The sequence below is a fragment of the Rhinoderma darwinii genome, chromosome 7 (assembly GCF_050947455.1).
Source record: "Rhinoderma darwinii isolate aRhiDar2 chromosome 7, aRhiDar2.hap1, whole genome shotgun sequence".
Classification (NCBI taxonomy): domain Eukaryota; kingdom Metazoa; phylum Chordata; class Amphibia; order Anura; family Rhinodermatidae; genus Rhinoderma; species Rhinoderma darwinii.
Window position 1 is genome coordinate 70593443 of NC_134693.1, and position 17026 is coordinate 70610468.

Genomic DNA, 17026 nt, shown 5'->3' on the forward strand with positions numbered 1-17026 from the left:
GGGGGTGGGAGCAGGAAGAGACATGGGGGTCCAGTGCGCGCATCCTATCATATCTGGGGGGGGGGAGAACCCGTTGGCAGGACTGGAAGCACACAGCTATAAAAGGATGGCGAGTACCAGACCCACCCTGCTTCTCATACATAAGGTGTGGTGGCAGTGCAAACACTTGCTGGGGATAGGAGAGTGTACTAAATATACACCACTCTGGAGGAATGCATATCTGGGGGAACTGGGTAAATTGGAAGGGATGCAGGGGTGGGAGCAGCAAGGCATAATACGATTGAGTCAGTTGTACGAGGGAGGCATACTCAAATCCTTTCAGCAATTACGGGAGGGGTTTCAGTTGGATTCCCGCATGTTCTATCAGTACCTGCAGATTCGGCACGCAGTGCAGACACAAGCGGCCAGTATAGACATGGCAATACATGCCACGGGAGTGTTGGAACATATTGCAAAAGCAGTAACGTCAAAGGGATTCATTTCATTGGTTTATCACAGGTTGCTGTCGGAACATCTGGGAGATCCTATGGCATCAGTCAAAGCTGCATGGGAAAGAGATGTGGGTCCTATTTCTACAGACCACTGGGAGGCGGTCTTGGCAGCAACATGTACTTTGTCCATCAATGTAGCACAACGGAGAGCTCAGTTGTTTCTGATACATAGGGTGTATAGGACCCCTTGGGTGCTGAAACAAATGGGGTTAAGGGCGGACGCCAGGTGCCCTAGGTGTCCGGAGGAAAAGGCAGACATCCTCCATATGTTCTGGTCCTGCGGGAGGTTGGGGACTCTGTGGACAGAAATGTCAGAGCTACTGGGGAGAGTGTTTGAGGTACAGATTCGATGGGATCCAGTGGTAATGCTGCTGGGATATGTTGGAGACTTGGAGGGGGATAGGATGTCAGGTTTGGCAATTGCAAAAATAATATACCAAGTCAGGAAAGGAATAGCGAAACACTGGCTGGATACAGAGCCACCCTCAAAGCAAGAAATTATAGGGGCACTTAACTCACAGGTTCTGATGGAATATAGGATATACTCCAAGAGGGGGTCCAAGGCAAAGTTTGAAAAACAATGGGCTAGGTGGATTGATGATTCTGGGTACGCTTCGGCGGAGCTACTTACATTACGGTCCCACATTCAGGTATAGGGCTACTGACGGTGGGGTACATACGGGGAGTAGACGTAAGAGGGGGAATGGAAAAGGGAAGGAGAAGGAGATAGGATTAAAAAAGTGGTAAAGAGAAGACCGGCTGGGGGGGGGGGTACAAGGGGGAAGGCAATGTTTTGTTGAAAATGCATACGCGGGTCTGTGGAAATTTGCTTATACACGGTATGAGAATGTATAATGACCTGTACAGTTGTGAATTTTGTTGAATAAACTTGAACTGATTAAAAAAACCACAAAAAAACGAACAAGAATAGAGAGACTTGAGTTTCACATGAAAGCTCTCTTTTTCTAGCCATTTTAAGAGTTTAATCGAACCCACAAATGTAATGCTCCAGATTCTCAACTAGCTCAAAGGAAGGTCAGTTTTATAGCTCCTCTAAACAGCAAAACTGTTTACAGCGGTGCTAACATAATTGCACAAGGGTTTTCAAGTGTTTTCTAATCATCCATTAGCCTTCTAACACCGTTAGCAAACACAATGTTCCATTAGAACTCTGGAGTGATGGTTGTTGGAAATGGGCCTCTATACACCTATGTAGATATTGCATTAAAAACCAGACGTTTGCAGCTAGAATAGTCATTTAGACATTAACAATGTAAAGAGTGCATTTCTGATTAATTTAATGTTATCTTCATAGAAAAAAACTGTGCTTTTCTTTCAAAAATAAGGAAATTTCTAAGTGACCCTAAACTTTTGAATGGTAGTGTAGGTGTTTCTAAAACCGGAAACACAGCATAATAATTAAAGACAAGGGAGAAAAGAAAACCTGGACCGCACATCCACTTGCTATACTTGATCTATTGCGGCTCAGCAAAATAAAAAAAACTTATGAACATTAGGTTCTTAGTAAACATTTTGATCAAACTCTATAAACCCACTTGACACTTCACCGCAACCTCTTTCAAGTGTGTCCCTATTCTACCAAGTGTAGTATCGCATGGCAACCAATGCCGCTGCAACACCGCATCAGCAGAGGAAGCAATCCAGAAGACCAACAGCACCCATGCTCCCAGTCTAAACACAGGGAGCGTCCGCCCTCCCTGTGTTGTTAATCCTGAATTCATCATTGGTACGCTATGCCTCCATGCATTTATTAGATTTATTTTTGCTCTTATTCATACCCTGACTATTTTTGCACTGTCTAGCCATCCATTTATGTCACTTGCCATTTATAAACTACTTATCACGCGCAAGTTGTTGCAATAATGGAGTTACATGTAACTATTATTTGTCCAGTGAGTTGTCCTTTTTCGCTGTAGGTCTGTGGATTCTTTTTAATTGTACTGTAACTTAGCTTTTATTGGTCATTTCAATAAAGAATTTTTCAATATTCTATACCTTTTGTTTTTGGTAGCCTCAATTCTTTGTAGGTTGGATATATGTTAATTGATGCATTTTGAATTTATCCCGAGGATCATCCCATATAGGAAATGTATGACGCTCTCTTGCACTTGCATTTGGGGTATTGGATCCTTGCTGTTTTTTGGTTTGTAAAAAAGACATCTTATTGGAAAAAATTATAGTTTTTCATTTTCACGACCAAATTCTAATAAAACCTATGTAACACAGGTGCTCACTACAGCACTAGATTCCCTTTCTAAAAAGAAGCTGGGCAATAAACATTGAGTTGTGTTTCTCTGGTAAAACCTCATGCGTTAAAGAAAAAATGGGTTAAAATGTAATTTCTGCAAAAAATATAAAATTAAAATTTGTATATTTCACCTCCACTTTGCTTTAATTCCTGTGAAACGCCTAAAGGGTTAATAAACTCTCTAAATGTAGTTTTAAATACTTTGGGGGATGCAGTTTGTAAAATGGGGTGATTTATAGGGGTTTCTAATATAGAAGGCCCTCAGCCACTTCAGAACTGAACTGGTCCATACAAAAAAGGCTAGTGAAATTTTCTTGAAAATGTTAAAAATTGTTGCTAAACCGATAAGCATTATTACATCATAGAAAAGAAAAAGGAAGTTCAAAAAACAATGGCAACACAAAATAGACATATGGGAAATGTTGACTAGTAACTATTTTGTGTGGTATAACCATCCGTCTTAGAAACAGATGTATTTAAATTTTGAAAAATGCAAATTTTTGCAAATTTTGGTGTTTTTCACAAATAAGTAAAGAATGTATCGACCAAGTTTTATCCCTGACATAAACAATCTCAGAATTACTTGGATAGCTGAAAGCACACTAAAGTTATTACTGCACAAAGCTAAATGTCAGATTTGAAAAATTAGGCTCTGTTATGAAGGTCAAAAGTGGCTGTATGGGGTTTTAAGAATAGGATCCCAACTGTGAAACATCAAACAAACAAAATCTATTCCTGGGACCTTTTGTTCAGTACTGCTCTAGAAAACAAGATATCAGCCAGTGGATAAGTGTTAGAACAGCTTTTTTATTTACCTATTGTAAAACGCATTTCTACGCCACCCTGGTGTCCTCATCAGGAATATGTAAAGCATGGTGATAGAAGTATCATGTTCTGGGGGTGTTTTGTTGGAAAAGGGACAGGTACACTTCAGAAAATAGATGGTATCGTGAGGAAGGAGGTTAGTCTAGATGTACTGTAGCAAAATATCAAGGCATTAGCAATGAAGTTGTACTTGGTCTTCCAGCATGACATTGATCCTGTGTATTTCTCCAAAGTAGTGACAAAATGGCTTTTACTTGTTAGCTTGACATGTCTGTTTTAGTACATACTTGTATTCCCCAAAAAATAATTATGGTCTTAGAACTTTGCATTGTGTCGCTCTTCTGTCTTTCCTCCCACAAATTTATGAATAAATTAACAACTAGGAGTTAGGGGGTTGTCCCTACACAGTTGGACACTGAAGGGACTGTACAGGAACAAGTCCCTTTGACTTGAGTAACAACAAGTTGTCAATTTATTCATAAATCTCTAGGAGGAATAACCGAACCGACAATACAGAATTCTAGGAAAATATGCTCCATATTTGTGATTTTGTGAACACAAAACCCTGCCCTTAACCCCTCACTGACATTTAATGTAACTGTACATCATAGCCTGTAGGGAAGGGGAGGGGAAGAGTATGGAGAGGGCCAGGGATTACTCGGGACCCGGTTGTTACACCACTTATGTGCCATAGGCAATAGCGACCGCAGCATCTAAGCCATTAGAAGGAGGAGGCCCCTACATCATCATGGTGCCAATGGTTGTCATGGCAGCCTGGGGGTCTAATTAAGGCCCCCAGTTACAATACATTGCTTGCTCAGGTCCCCTAAGAGGAGGCTAATCTTTTTTTTTTTTCTTTAAATGTTCAAAAAACATTTCAATATTAAATTGAAAACTATTTTTTTGCCCATTTTTCCCCTAATGTAATGAAAAAAATAAACATAATATTTGGTATTGCTACAGCCATAAAACTCCAAACTATTATAATAGATTATTGATTAACCCAAAGGGTGAACGCCTTAAAATTAAATAAATTTAAAAAATACCAGAATTGCTGTTTTTTTGGTCACCATAGCTCCCCCCAAAAAATGGAACAAAAGTGATAAAAAAAAATTATATGTAAAACAAGCCCTCACACCACTCCATTGATGGAAAAATACAAAAGTTTTGACTCAACATATGGCGATACAAAACAATTTTTTATTTTTAAACACATTGTTTGTGCTTTGTAAAAGAAGTACATCATAAAAAACAACATAAATTTAGTATTGATGTAATCACATTGATCCGCAGAAAGAAGTTACCATAGTTTTTACCACTAAAATATAGCCATTAAAAACTACAACTTGTTCCACAAAAAACAAGCCCTCATACGGCCATGTTGAAGTAAAACTAAAAACAGTTAAGGCTTTTGAAAGGCTGAAAGGAAAAAACTAATTAAAAAAGCCCATAGAAAATCTGTGTACTAAAATTCGTGTCCTAGCAAGGAGGCAAACAAACCTGACTGACTTACATCAAATCTGGCAAGAGTAATGATCAAAATTTCCAGTAAAGTATTGAGAAAAGCTTGTGTTATGCTACCCCAAGCGCTTGATTCAAGTTAATTAAAAGGAAATATTACATAATACTAACAAAATGCTTCTAAACTTCTGACCCATTGAGAATCTGATAAATAGATAAAGCTGAAATAAATTAGTCTCTAATGAATTGTTCACATTGGGGTAAGGCTCCACAACTGATAAACGTGGCAGCGTGCTGTTTGGCGCACTAGTCAAATTAGCCATTAATGGCAGCACGCTGTTGCGGTTAAAACTGTATTTACCAGCAAAATCATATGGATATAAGGGCCTTTTCATTAATGGCAGCGCAATTTTGCAGATGAACAGCAGTTTTACCTGCAACACCATACAGCCATTAATAAGCAATTTGACATCTGCGCCAAATAGCACACAGGCTCGGTTTTCAAATGTAACTCGTCAACGTCGCCCCGTGTGGTCTTACCGTTAAGAGTTCATTTTAGATTCTTCATCTGAAGAATGAAGATTATACTCATCAGTAATTCGATTTTCCAGTAACCAGCCCAACAGTGCTCACTAGGAAATTTCCTAATCTTCTCAAAAAATTTGATAACCGGTAATTAGCCCCCTCCACTTACCTTCACAGTAATATTTTAGTCCTCTGGGGTGCCTCAAAAAACACTAATTAATAATAAATAATTCAAAAATACTGCAGCGAAGACACCAAACAAGAATAGTGTAGGGAACTCCATCCTGTCATGGCGGTTACAGGAAAACAAACTACAGTGAATTCGGAAAGTCTTCAGACCCGTTAAATATTTTCAAATTTTGTTATGTTGACACTTTGTACTAAAATAAGAAAAACAATTTCACGTTTTTCCCCATCATTCTGAACTGAATACCCCATAATGACAAAGTAAAAATAGATTAGAAATTTTTGCAAATTTATTAAAAATTCTAATTTCGTATGGACAAGTATTTAGACCCTTTGCTATGACACTTAAAATTTAGCTCAGGGGGCCTCCCATTTCTCTAGATCATCTGTCAAATGTTCTATGCCTTGATTGGAGTTTACCTGGAAAGACACAGCCCTGTCTATATAAGGTCTCACAGCGGATAATGCAGATCAGAGCAAAAACCAAGCCATAAGGAGGAAAGAACTTCCAGTAGAGCTTAGAGACCGTGAGCTATGCCGATTCCGTAATTCATTGTCGGAAATCACATGCTTCAGCCACAACACAGAGCAGTAGAATGAGGTTTAGGTGCCCTGTTCTAGAGATAGGTGTGGGTCCAAGAGGTGGGACCCGCATCTATCAGACATTTATGACATATCCTGTGTATATGTCATAAATGTCTCTGATGGGAAAACCCTTTTAAGTCCCATGTGGGATAAGTTGAGTGTAACGGAGGTTGAATTCTGTATGTTGCAAGAAATGTACTCCGCTTTAAAAAAGGTACTGACTTTGATACCCACGTCTAGACCTGCTTGCAAGAAATGCAGAATGAGTGAAACATTTGGTTAATCCGTGGAAAAGGATAGGAGCCTAGAGTCCACAATAGAGAAGCACATTCCAAATTTTGGGGTATAACTTGGAAGTAATCAGTTTACTACTATGTGGAAGGGAACTATCTATTGCCTCAGAAAATTCTCTGTTTTAAGACTAGCGTCACAACATCATGCCATTAGCTGAAGTTGATTCATTTTTGGGTATAAGATTAGACCCTGGTTAAAAGGAAAGGTGTAAAAAAACAAAACAAAAAAAATTATTATTTTATGTGTTTTTAGTTAATAAATTTTTTCACATTATGTTTTTTTTTTTATTTACACTTTTTTTTTTTTATGGGAGCGCGGCCATTTTTATGTGGGGTGTGCTTGTGTGTGCGCGTGTGCGTGTGTGCGTGTGTGTGTGCTATATTGCTAACTTTATTTTTTTGTTTTGCAGGTTCCGCTGGACCTATTGGACTACATCGTAGATTTGGTGGACCAATGCGATGATCTACGTTTTTTTTTTTTGTTTTTTTAAAATAAAATGGTTAACGAGGGTCCTGTGGGGGAGTTTTTATTTCAATAAAAATATTTTATGTCTGTTTTTTTAAATATTTTATTAGCGCCTTAGTAATGGCAGTTGTCTCTTTGATGGTGTCCATTACTAAGGCGGGGCTTAGTATTAGGCTAGCACTAACCTCCAATTATTACCCCGTACCCACCGCCACCAAGGGTATCGGGAAGAGCCTGGTACAATCCAGTAACCGACCATCTGGAGTGATCGTCGGGCACTGGGGCGGGCGCAGGCTGGTATTCGGAGGCGTGGAAGGGCCAAAACCTGTAGCCCTTCCCACCCTTGTAATGCTAGACTGCAGATGCTTTATTTTATCTGGCAGATTATGAAAAATAGGGGGGAGGGACCAGTTTTGTTTTTTTTTAAATAATAAATAATTGACTAAAATTATGTGGGGCCTCCCCATTTTCATAACCAGTCAGATACAATAAGGCAGCAGCAGGCTAGCATTACCAGAGTGGGAAGGGCCATGATTTTTGGCCCTTTGGCATTGTATGTACTAACGGCTCAATTTCCCATTGAAGAAGATGGGAAGCTTAATCAAGCGTTTGATGCATTTTTCGGCACGTAAAATGCACAAAAAAACACGTCAAATACACGCCGTGTGAACCGGTCAACTGAAAAGTCATTCACCACAAGGTCTTCCCTCTTGACTTTCAGCATTCTCAGCTGCCAGATACCATTTGTAAAATCACTCCAAAATGGACCTGTCCACTGCTTGACAATTTGAAGACACCTCTTCCTGGCTTGTAGCCAAAAATAGGGAGGGGGAGTCTCCCTCTCACATTTACAGCAGCTGTGAGTCAGGTTGCTTTGCCCGATTCACCTTGATGTAATTCTAGGAAGTGCTCCCTCTGGTGGCTAACATAGGAAAACATTTCTAATTATTATTTAATTTTTAATACTTCCCACCTTGTTGAAGAAAAAAACCAAAACACACCAAAAATAAATAAAAAATAAGTAACTTACGGGAATTTTTTTTTTAATTTGTGACACATTCCCTTTAAGGTGGTCTTTCCTTCTGAAGCAGAAAGGTCCAGGATCTCCTTGGTCAGTAGGGACTATAAGAACCTTTCGGGTACTTAATTTATCATCTTTTTTACGACTTGTGGCAATAGGAAGGACATATTTTTTTAATGACGGAGAAAATGCATCCGGATTGTCCTGCTAGAACAACATCATTTTCTGGTTTGACTGTTCTTTTTTTGTAGGAAAAAGATTGATCACACGTGTAACCCATTTTTCTCTGACACCTGGAGAATTACTTCCCGGCTAATTTTTTCAGGGTTTGTCTGCTAGAACATTCTCCTTACCCTTGAGATAAACTGCGGAGATAGAGGACAGGTTTTTTCTGCCAAAGAGAAAATGGTGCGGGACATACGACAGTCTCAGACTTTTCGTGCTCCCGTTTGTTTGGATTGGCCACCTGTCATGAACGTCTCCACCAGCTCCCGCTGTATACTTACCTCTACTCGGTGTCTCCTCTGTCCAGTCCAACGAGGGGCCACGCGGCTTACGCACTGCCCAGGTCCTCAGCCGTCCACTAGTGTGCGCAGGCCCGGACTACTCCTCCCATAAAAGGGCTAGCAAAAGTAAATCCACCCAGCTTTCCCAAGGTACAAATGGTATCCTTCACTTTTGCTTTGCGCCTCACTAGCCTGCTAGTTTGTCTGCTGTATTGCCTTTTGGATTATCAATTACCAACTCTGTTTGACCTTGACCACGTTCTGTTTGCTGCCTGCCCTGACCTTCTTACCATCTTTTATAAAAGCCATACTCTGCACTGGCCTTCTGACTCTAACCGTGACCATCTGCCACCTACCCTGACTTCTGCTAGTATTGACCGTGTATCTTGCCTGCTATATTTGTACCTTGTCTGTTAAAGTCAGTCATTGCCAACGTGTGGGTAGTGACCTGGGGATTCCTAACAGCCAAATCCACATCTCTTCACAGCGTTTAAAGAGGCTCTGTCACCAGATTTTGCAACCCCTATCTGCTATTGCAGCAGATAGGCGCTGCAATGTAGATTACAGTAACGTTTTTATTTTTAAAAAACGAGCATTTTTGGCCAAGTTATGAGCATTTTTGTATTTATGCAAATGAGGCTCGCAAAAGTCCAAGTGGGCGTGTTTAAAGTAAAAGTCCAAGTGGGCGTGTATTATGTGTGTACATCGGGGCGTTTTTACTACTTTTACTAGCTGGGCGCTCTGACGAGAAGTATCATCCACTTCTCTTCAGAACGCCCAGCTTCTGGCAGTGCAGACACAACCGTGTTCTCGAGAGATCACGCTGTGTCGTCACTCACAGGTCCTGCATCGTGTCGGCCACATCGGCACCAGAGGCTAAAGTTGATTCTGCAGCAGCATCGGCGTTTGCAGGTAAGTCGATGTAGCTACATACCTGCAAACGCTGATGCAGAATCAACTGTAGCCTCTGGTGCCGATGTGGCAGACACGATGCAGGACCTGTGAGTGACGACACAGCGTGATCTCTCGAGAACACGGCTGTGTCTGCACTGCCAGAAGCTGGGCGTTCTGAAGAGAAGTGGATGATACTTCTCGTCAGAACGCCCAGCTAGTAAAAGTAGTAAAAACGCCCCGATGTACGCACATAATACACGCCCACTTGGACTTTTACTTTAACCCCTTAAGGACACGGGCAATTTTAGCCTTGAGGACAGAGCAATTTTTTTTACATTTCCCTCTTTGCATCCCGACGCTCAGAACGCTTTTATTTTTTGTACGATGTAGTTGTATGAGACTTTGTTTTTTGCGGGACGAGTTGTACTTTATGTACGTACCATTTTTTGGTACAAATACATTATCGTTTAATTTCTATAAAATTTTTATTAGATTAAAATGCAGAAAAAAAGCAGTTGCGCAGCAGTTTTAATATTTTTTTTTTTAAAAACCATACACCGATCATCATAAATAATGTAATACATTTGTTGTACAGGTTGTTACGGTCGTGGCGATACCAAATAGGTCTATATTATTTCATGTTTTGGGACTTATATTTAAAAAAGTTTATTTATTATAAAAAATGTGTGTTTCTGTGTATTTTATTTACTTTTTATTTATTTATCATAATTTTTTTTTTACATTCATTTAACTTTTTTTTTTAATCCCATAAAGGGATTTATCATTTTGATTTTGATTTTGTAACTGTAATGTACTGGCATAGATCTATATGCCAGTACATTAGCCTGTGTACTGATTGTACACAGGCAGCTGTTAGGGCATACCTCAGTATGTCCTAACAACAGGAAATAAGTTCAGACAGCCCTGGGGTCCTTCAATGGACCCTGGGCTGTCTGGCCATATGAGTTGTGGGCTTTGATCGCGTCACAGTTATTTTCTGTGACGCGATCAATGTGCAGTCCCCTCTCTTTGAACGTCGCGATCAGCTGTCATCGCGGCGTTCAAAGGGTTAACAGCGGAGAGATGATGTTTCTCTCCTCTCCGCTGTCAGAGCGGGGCCGTGGCTGTGTATTATAGCCGTTGCCCGGCTCTCGATCGCACACACAGAGACGGCAGAGACTGCTGTCACACAGGACGAGTATGCTCGTTCTAATGCGCGAAGTGCTCGCCGCTCAGGACGAGCATACTCGTCCTGTGTCGGCAACCAGTTAAACACACCCACTTGGACTTTTGCGAGCCTCATTTGCATAAATACAAAAATGGTCATAACTTGGCCAAAAATGCTCGTTTTTTAAAAATAAAAACGTTACTGTAATCTACATTGCAGCGCCTATCTGCTGCAATAGCAGATAGGGGTTGCAAAATCTGGTGACAGAGCCTCTTTAAAGGGTGAACACCTGGGAATCCCTTAGACTCTGCTCCCTGGATGAGTCAAAATTTGTTAGCGACACTGAGGGCTCACATCATCCTTTGCCGACCTGTGTCAGTTTGCTCAGGCTATGGACCCCGCTGGTGTTCTCGTGCCTGAAGTTTACGACCTTGCCCAAAAACTTTCCAGACAATGTGTCCACCAGGATCAGTTATCCCAGTTGCTGCAAAATGTGTTTATTCGACTGGATGTCTGGTCAACTCCAGTTGTACTTTCTACCTTGCCGGAGGTACAAACGCCCCCTTCACAAGAATCTTTTTGCAGCCCTGGTTTACTTATACCAACGCTTTCCTGTAATGATGGCAACTCCAAGTCCTGCAGAGGATTTTTGAACCCGTGCACGATCCAATCTTGGGAGCATTGGCACATCAGTTTGCTTCTGATATGGCCAAGGTGGCCTACACATCTTGTCACTACTATCTAAAAACGGGTTTGCTTGGTCATCATCTTTATGGAAACATAACAATCCTATAATCAGGCGTTCCTATCTTTGAAAAAAAGTATTTGAAGAACTGGGTCGGGTACCATCTGCGACATTCTTCTTACTCCGTGAGACAATATACTTCCATACCCTGCCTACTGAATTGCCATGGAATAACGAGGCAATAATGGCCAATTTTTGGGAAGGCCTGGCAGTCCGCATCAAGAATGATTTAACAGGCTGGGATTTAGCTGCTTTGTTAGACTATATAATCTCCTTGGCCATCCGTATTGACATCTGGTTTCATGAGAGGTGCGCAAAACGCACCATATTTGTCGAGTACACGAGCTGCCATTCATTTTTCAGAAACTTCTTCTGACCCACGCGCTCCTGCTCACCTATGCATGTGAAAAGACAAAATCTCTATGGAAGGCGGCGGAGAAGGAGATTTTTTCGCCTCCAAAAATTACCAGCCAGTCTTCCTGTTTACCTCTTTGAGACCACTTCTCCATTCAAGCATTTCTGGATTCTGGTTCCGCTTGGAATTTTCTTTGTCAATCTCTAGTCTCCTCATATTGGATTTCTGTGACTCATCCGGACAAGCCTACTATTGCCTCCATTGATGGCGAATTACTGCCTGAAGTCATATCTAAAATATCACTACTATTGATGACTTAGTGTCATATTTGACTTATGTATTATTATATCATAAGCGAACTCTCCATGTACATTGCTTGTGAGTAGGTATTTACCAAAGTTGGTTCTGTAATCCTCTATTTAAAATGTTGCCATTCTGCTTCCCTGCTTTAACTCTTATCTTGTAGATACTCTTTTTGAGCTCCGTGATGACGGGTTTGGCATGGAGAGAAGCAAGAACGGATATTTTGAGTTATATGTATTTACGGATAATGGTGGGTTATACCTTTAATGTATTTAGTTTGATGGTTGCTGAATATCCCCTTAACCTTCCTAATAAAATGAAGGGTTGTGAATTCTTTAAATGCCTTTAGATATTATCTTCAACATGGTTGTTGATCTGCGCATGCGCGTGACTGGCTGGCCCGTGCGTTGTGCCGGAAGTTGTTAGAGGTGGGACGGAAGCACAGACGATTGAGGAAATTCCCTTGTCTGCGCCCTCGCCCTGGACACGGAAGGCACACGCAGGTCGGCCTCATCATTCTCTATGTGCCATTGATCACCACCATATTGAAGCAGTATTTAACCCCTTCCCTCTTTGGCCACTTTTGACCTTCCTGACAGAGCTTCATTATTCATTATTTATGTGGTAATAACATCGAAATGCTTTTACCTATCCAAGCGATTCTGAGATTGTTTTCTCGAGACACATTGGACTTTGTGTTACTGGCAAAATTTGCTCTTTACATTCAGTAGTTAATTGTGAAAAACACCAAAATTAAGCGAAAAATTAGCATGTTTCTAAAGTTAAATGTATCTTGTAAGACAGGCAGTTATACCACACAAAATTGTTGCTAATTAACATCCCCCATATGTCTACTATAGATTGGCATCGTTGTTTGAACATCCTTTTATTTTTCTAGGACGTTACAAGGCTTAGATCTTTAGCAGCAATTTTTCACATTTTCAAGAAAATTTCAAAGGGCTATTTTTACAGGGGCCAGTTCAGATATAAAGCGGCTTTGAGGGCCTTATACATTAGAAACCCCCAATAAGTCACCCCATTTTAAAAACTTCAACCCTCAAAGTATTCAAAACAGCATTTAGAGAGTTTCTTAACCCTTTAAATGTTTCACAGGAATTAAGGCAAAGTAGAGGTGAAATTTACAAATTTCATTTCTTTTTGTTGAAATGCATTTTTAATGCATTTTTTTTTGTAACACAGAAAGTTTTACCAGAGAAATACAACTCAATATTTTTTTGCCCAGGTAATGCAGATTTAGGAAATATCCCACATGTGGCTCTAGTGTGGTAATAGACTGAAGCACCGACCTCAGAAGCAATGGAGCACAGAGGATTTTGGGGCCTTCTTTATATTAGAATATATTTTAGGCACCATGTCAGGTTTGAAGGGCTCCTGCGGTGCCAAAACAGTGGAAATCCCCTAAAAGTGACCCCACTTGGGAAACTACACACCTCACGGAAATTATCTAGGGGTATAGTGAGCATTTTGACCCCACAGGTTCATTGCAGAAATTATTGGAAGTAGGCCGTAAAAATTAAAATCTAAATTTTTTCAAAGAAAACGTAGGTTTAGCTAATTTTGTTTAATTTCCACAAGGACTAAAGGAGAAAAAGCACTGCAAGATTTGTAAAGCCATTTCTCCCGAGTAAAACAATACCCGACATGTGGTCATAAACGGCTGTTTGGACACACGGCAGGGCTCAAAAGGGAAAGAGCGCTATTTGGCTTTTGGTGATCAAATTTAGCAGGAATGGTTTGCGGAGGCCATGTCGCATTTGCAAAGCCCCTGAGCGGACAAAACAGTGGAAACCCCCCCCCACAAGTGACCCCATTTTGGAAACTACACCCATTGAGGAAATTATCTAGAGGTATAGTGAGCATTTTGACCGCAGAGGTTTTTTGCAGAAATTATTTGAATTAGGCCATAAAAATTAAAATCTAAATTTTTCAAAGAAAATGTAGGTTTAGCGAATTTTTTTTTTATTTCTACAAGGACTAAAAGGAGAAAAAGCACCGCAAAATTTGTAAAGCAATTTCTCCCAAGTGCGGCAATACCCCATATGTGGTAACAAACTGCTTTTTGGGCACACAGTAGGGCTCTGAAGGGAAGGAGTGCCATTTGGCTTTTTGAGTGCAGATTTTACTGGATTGGTTTCTGGGCGCTATGTCGCATTTGCAAAACCCCTGTGGGACCAAAGTAGTGGAAACCCCCCAGAAGTGACAACATTTTGGAAACTACACCCCTCAAGGTATTCACCTAGGGGTGTAGTGAGCATGTTAACCCCGCAGGTGCTTTGCAGAAATTAGTATGCACTCGATGTTGCAGAGTGAAAATGGGATTTTTTCCATAGATATGCTAATATGTGGTGCCCAGCTTGCGCCACCAGAAGACAGCTCTCTAATTATTATGCTGCATTTCCCGGTTTTAGAAACGCCCTACATGTGGCCCTAGTCTTTTGCCTGGACATTTGACAGTGCTCAGGAGCGAAAGCGCACCATGTAAAATTGAGGCCTAATTTGGCGATTTACAAAGTATTGGTTCAGTTACAGAGCTCTGATGTGAAATAATAAAAGAAACCCCTAGGAAGTGACCCCGTTTTGGAAACTGCACCCCTCAAGGCATTTATTAAGTGGTGTAGTGAGCATCTTCACCCCACAGGTCTTTTCCATAAATGATTGCGCTGCAGCTGGTGCAAAGTAAACATTTTAATTTTTCCCTAGATATGCTATTTAAGTGGCAAATATGTCATGCCCAGCTTGTGCCACTGGAGACATACACCCCAAAAATTGTTAAAAGGGTTCTCCCGGGTATTATGATGCTATATATGTGGAAGTAAACTGCTGTTTGGGCACACTGAAGGGTTCAGCGGGGAGGGAGCACCATCTGGCTTTTGGAGCATGGATTTGCTTGGTAGTAGATTTGGTTGAGTATTGCTGGTGTTTCCGTTTATAATATGGCGGCACATGTAAGCCAGGCAGAGGACATCAGGGGCATAGTCAGGTGGTATAATAATTGGGTTAAAAAAAACAAACAGTAAAATAATCCATACATGTGTGTTACGCTGTGAAGCAATCCTTTATGCACAGGCCAGTGTCGCACTGATAAATGTCCTTCCTTATCCCCATTTTGTTCCACACTCCGCACCTTTGCAGTGTGGGGAATTTTGCTGGGAAGTGTTGTCCTATTATGTTATGGGCGCCCACGCTTCCAGCATATATGTTTGGGCCCTACCCTTCCTGGTTCCCTAATTTTAGGGCCTTGATAATTCGCCTCTTGAAACAGGCTATTGGGCCTGCACAACTGCATGTTTTTCTTTCCTGACATATTGGAGCCTTAACGAATTTATTTTTTCATAGACGTAGTGGTATGAGGGCTGATTTTTTGCGGGACGAGCTTTAGTTATTATTGGTACCATTTTGGGGTACATGCGACTTTTTGATACCTTTTAATCCTATTTTTTGGGAGGCAAGGGACCAGATAAACTGCGATTCTGGCATGTTTTTTTTTATACAGTGTTCACCATGCATTATAAATTACATGTTGTTATCTTTAGTCTGCGGGTCAGTACGTTTCTGGCGATACCAAATTTCTAGCACTTTATGTTTTATAACTTTTTGTACAATAAAATTACTTTTGTAAAAATAAATTATTTTTTCTGTCGCCAAGTTGTGAGAACCATAACGCTTTAATTTTTTAGTCGACGGAGCTGTAGTAGGGTTTGTGTTTTGCGAGACGAGCTATAGTTTTTATTGCTAACATTTTTGGATACATGCAAATTTTTTATCACGTTTTATTCCAATATTTGTAGGGCAAAGTGACCAAAAAACGGAAAATTCCAGTATAGTTTTTTTTACGCCGTTCACCGCGTGGAATAAATAACAATGCATTCGAGCGCTGCATTTAAGGGGTTAATGGCAGGGATGGCGCCACGTGCGGGCCCCCCACCCCCAGTAGAAGAAGCTGAGTCGGTGCCACCATCGCCAGATGTCAGCGGTATCTCACAGCTGACATCCGGCTGTAATGGCGGGGACCGAAATTAGCTTCGATCTACGGGGGGGCTGCGCGTGGCGCCATCGACAGAGGGGGCCGTGCGTGGCAAAATTATATTCAGGGGCACAGTGTTTGGTAGTGTGGAGCAGTGTATGGTGTACATATTATAGGAAATCCTTCTATTTCACAAAAAGTCCAGTACTGATAGACAAATGGGTGTTACCATTCCCCTTGTCAGGAGGATGTGTCCCTGCTCAGTGTGATACTGTCAGCAATGGTTGGAGACTGTCAGTATGTAGGGACACAGCCCTTTGAGGGAAATCGTAACAACCAGCTTGCGCAAAAAGGTAGGTTTAAAGATAGTTATGGCGCAGCATTGCGGCGGTGGAGAAGGAGTGCCCAAGTTTGGCTAACAGCCCAGGGCCTATGGTCTACTTTATACGAACCTGCTGGCATGCAGGCATGCATTTATTATAAGGAAGGATATAGAGTTGGTTAGTAGTTGCATCTGGCAAAAGAAAAAACTTAAAACGTGATAACGCCTTATCTTGTTGAATTAAAAAAATAAATATTACACCACCTCAAAGAGATGTGCACTGTAGCAGCATTATCATAACTATGGCAAACAAAGGCATTTCATGTCTCCTACCTGTACTGACTGTGTAAATTTATTAAAAATACAATCATGTCAAAACGCGGACGGAGGTGTTCTCTTTCAAATGCCAGAGGAAGAGATGCTGTCATGTGGCTAGAAAAAAACAAATGGAAATAAAAAATTTTTAAAAAAAATTAGACAAAAATGTATGAAAGCATTGTATAAGCGTTTGTGATCAGTATATAAACAATCTAATGACCATAAAGTACAATCCCTGAACTGCAAAAAATAATCTAAAAGGGAATGGGTCATCAGAAAATGACTTATTGTTTCACGTTAAACAGATT

The 17026-nt window shown here is 40.8% G+C and overlaps 1 protein-coding gene across 3 annotated transcripts in view; it reads right to left on the reverse strand.

Annotated features, from left to right (window-relative positions):
• Nucleotides 1–17026, reverse strand: part of CENPM (centromere protein M) — a 158366-nt gene that overhangs the window by 40189 nt on the left and 101151 nt on the right. For 2 of the 3 annotated variants that reach the window (XR_012849847.1, XM_075832275.1), the window contains exon 3: nucleotides 16734–16832. The exons of the other annotated variant lie outside the window; for it this stretch is intronic. Coding sequence is in view for 1 of the 2 variants with exons in the window: in XM_075832275.1 (XP_075688390.1) it covers nucleotides 16734–16832 (99 nt within the window). In the remaining variant the exon portion in view is untranslated. The remainder of the gene's footprint in view (nucleotides 1–16733; nucleotides 16833–17026) is intronic. 3 annotated transcript variants of the gene reach the window in all.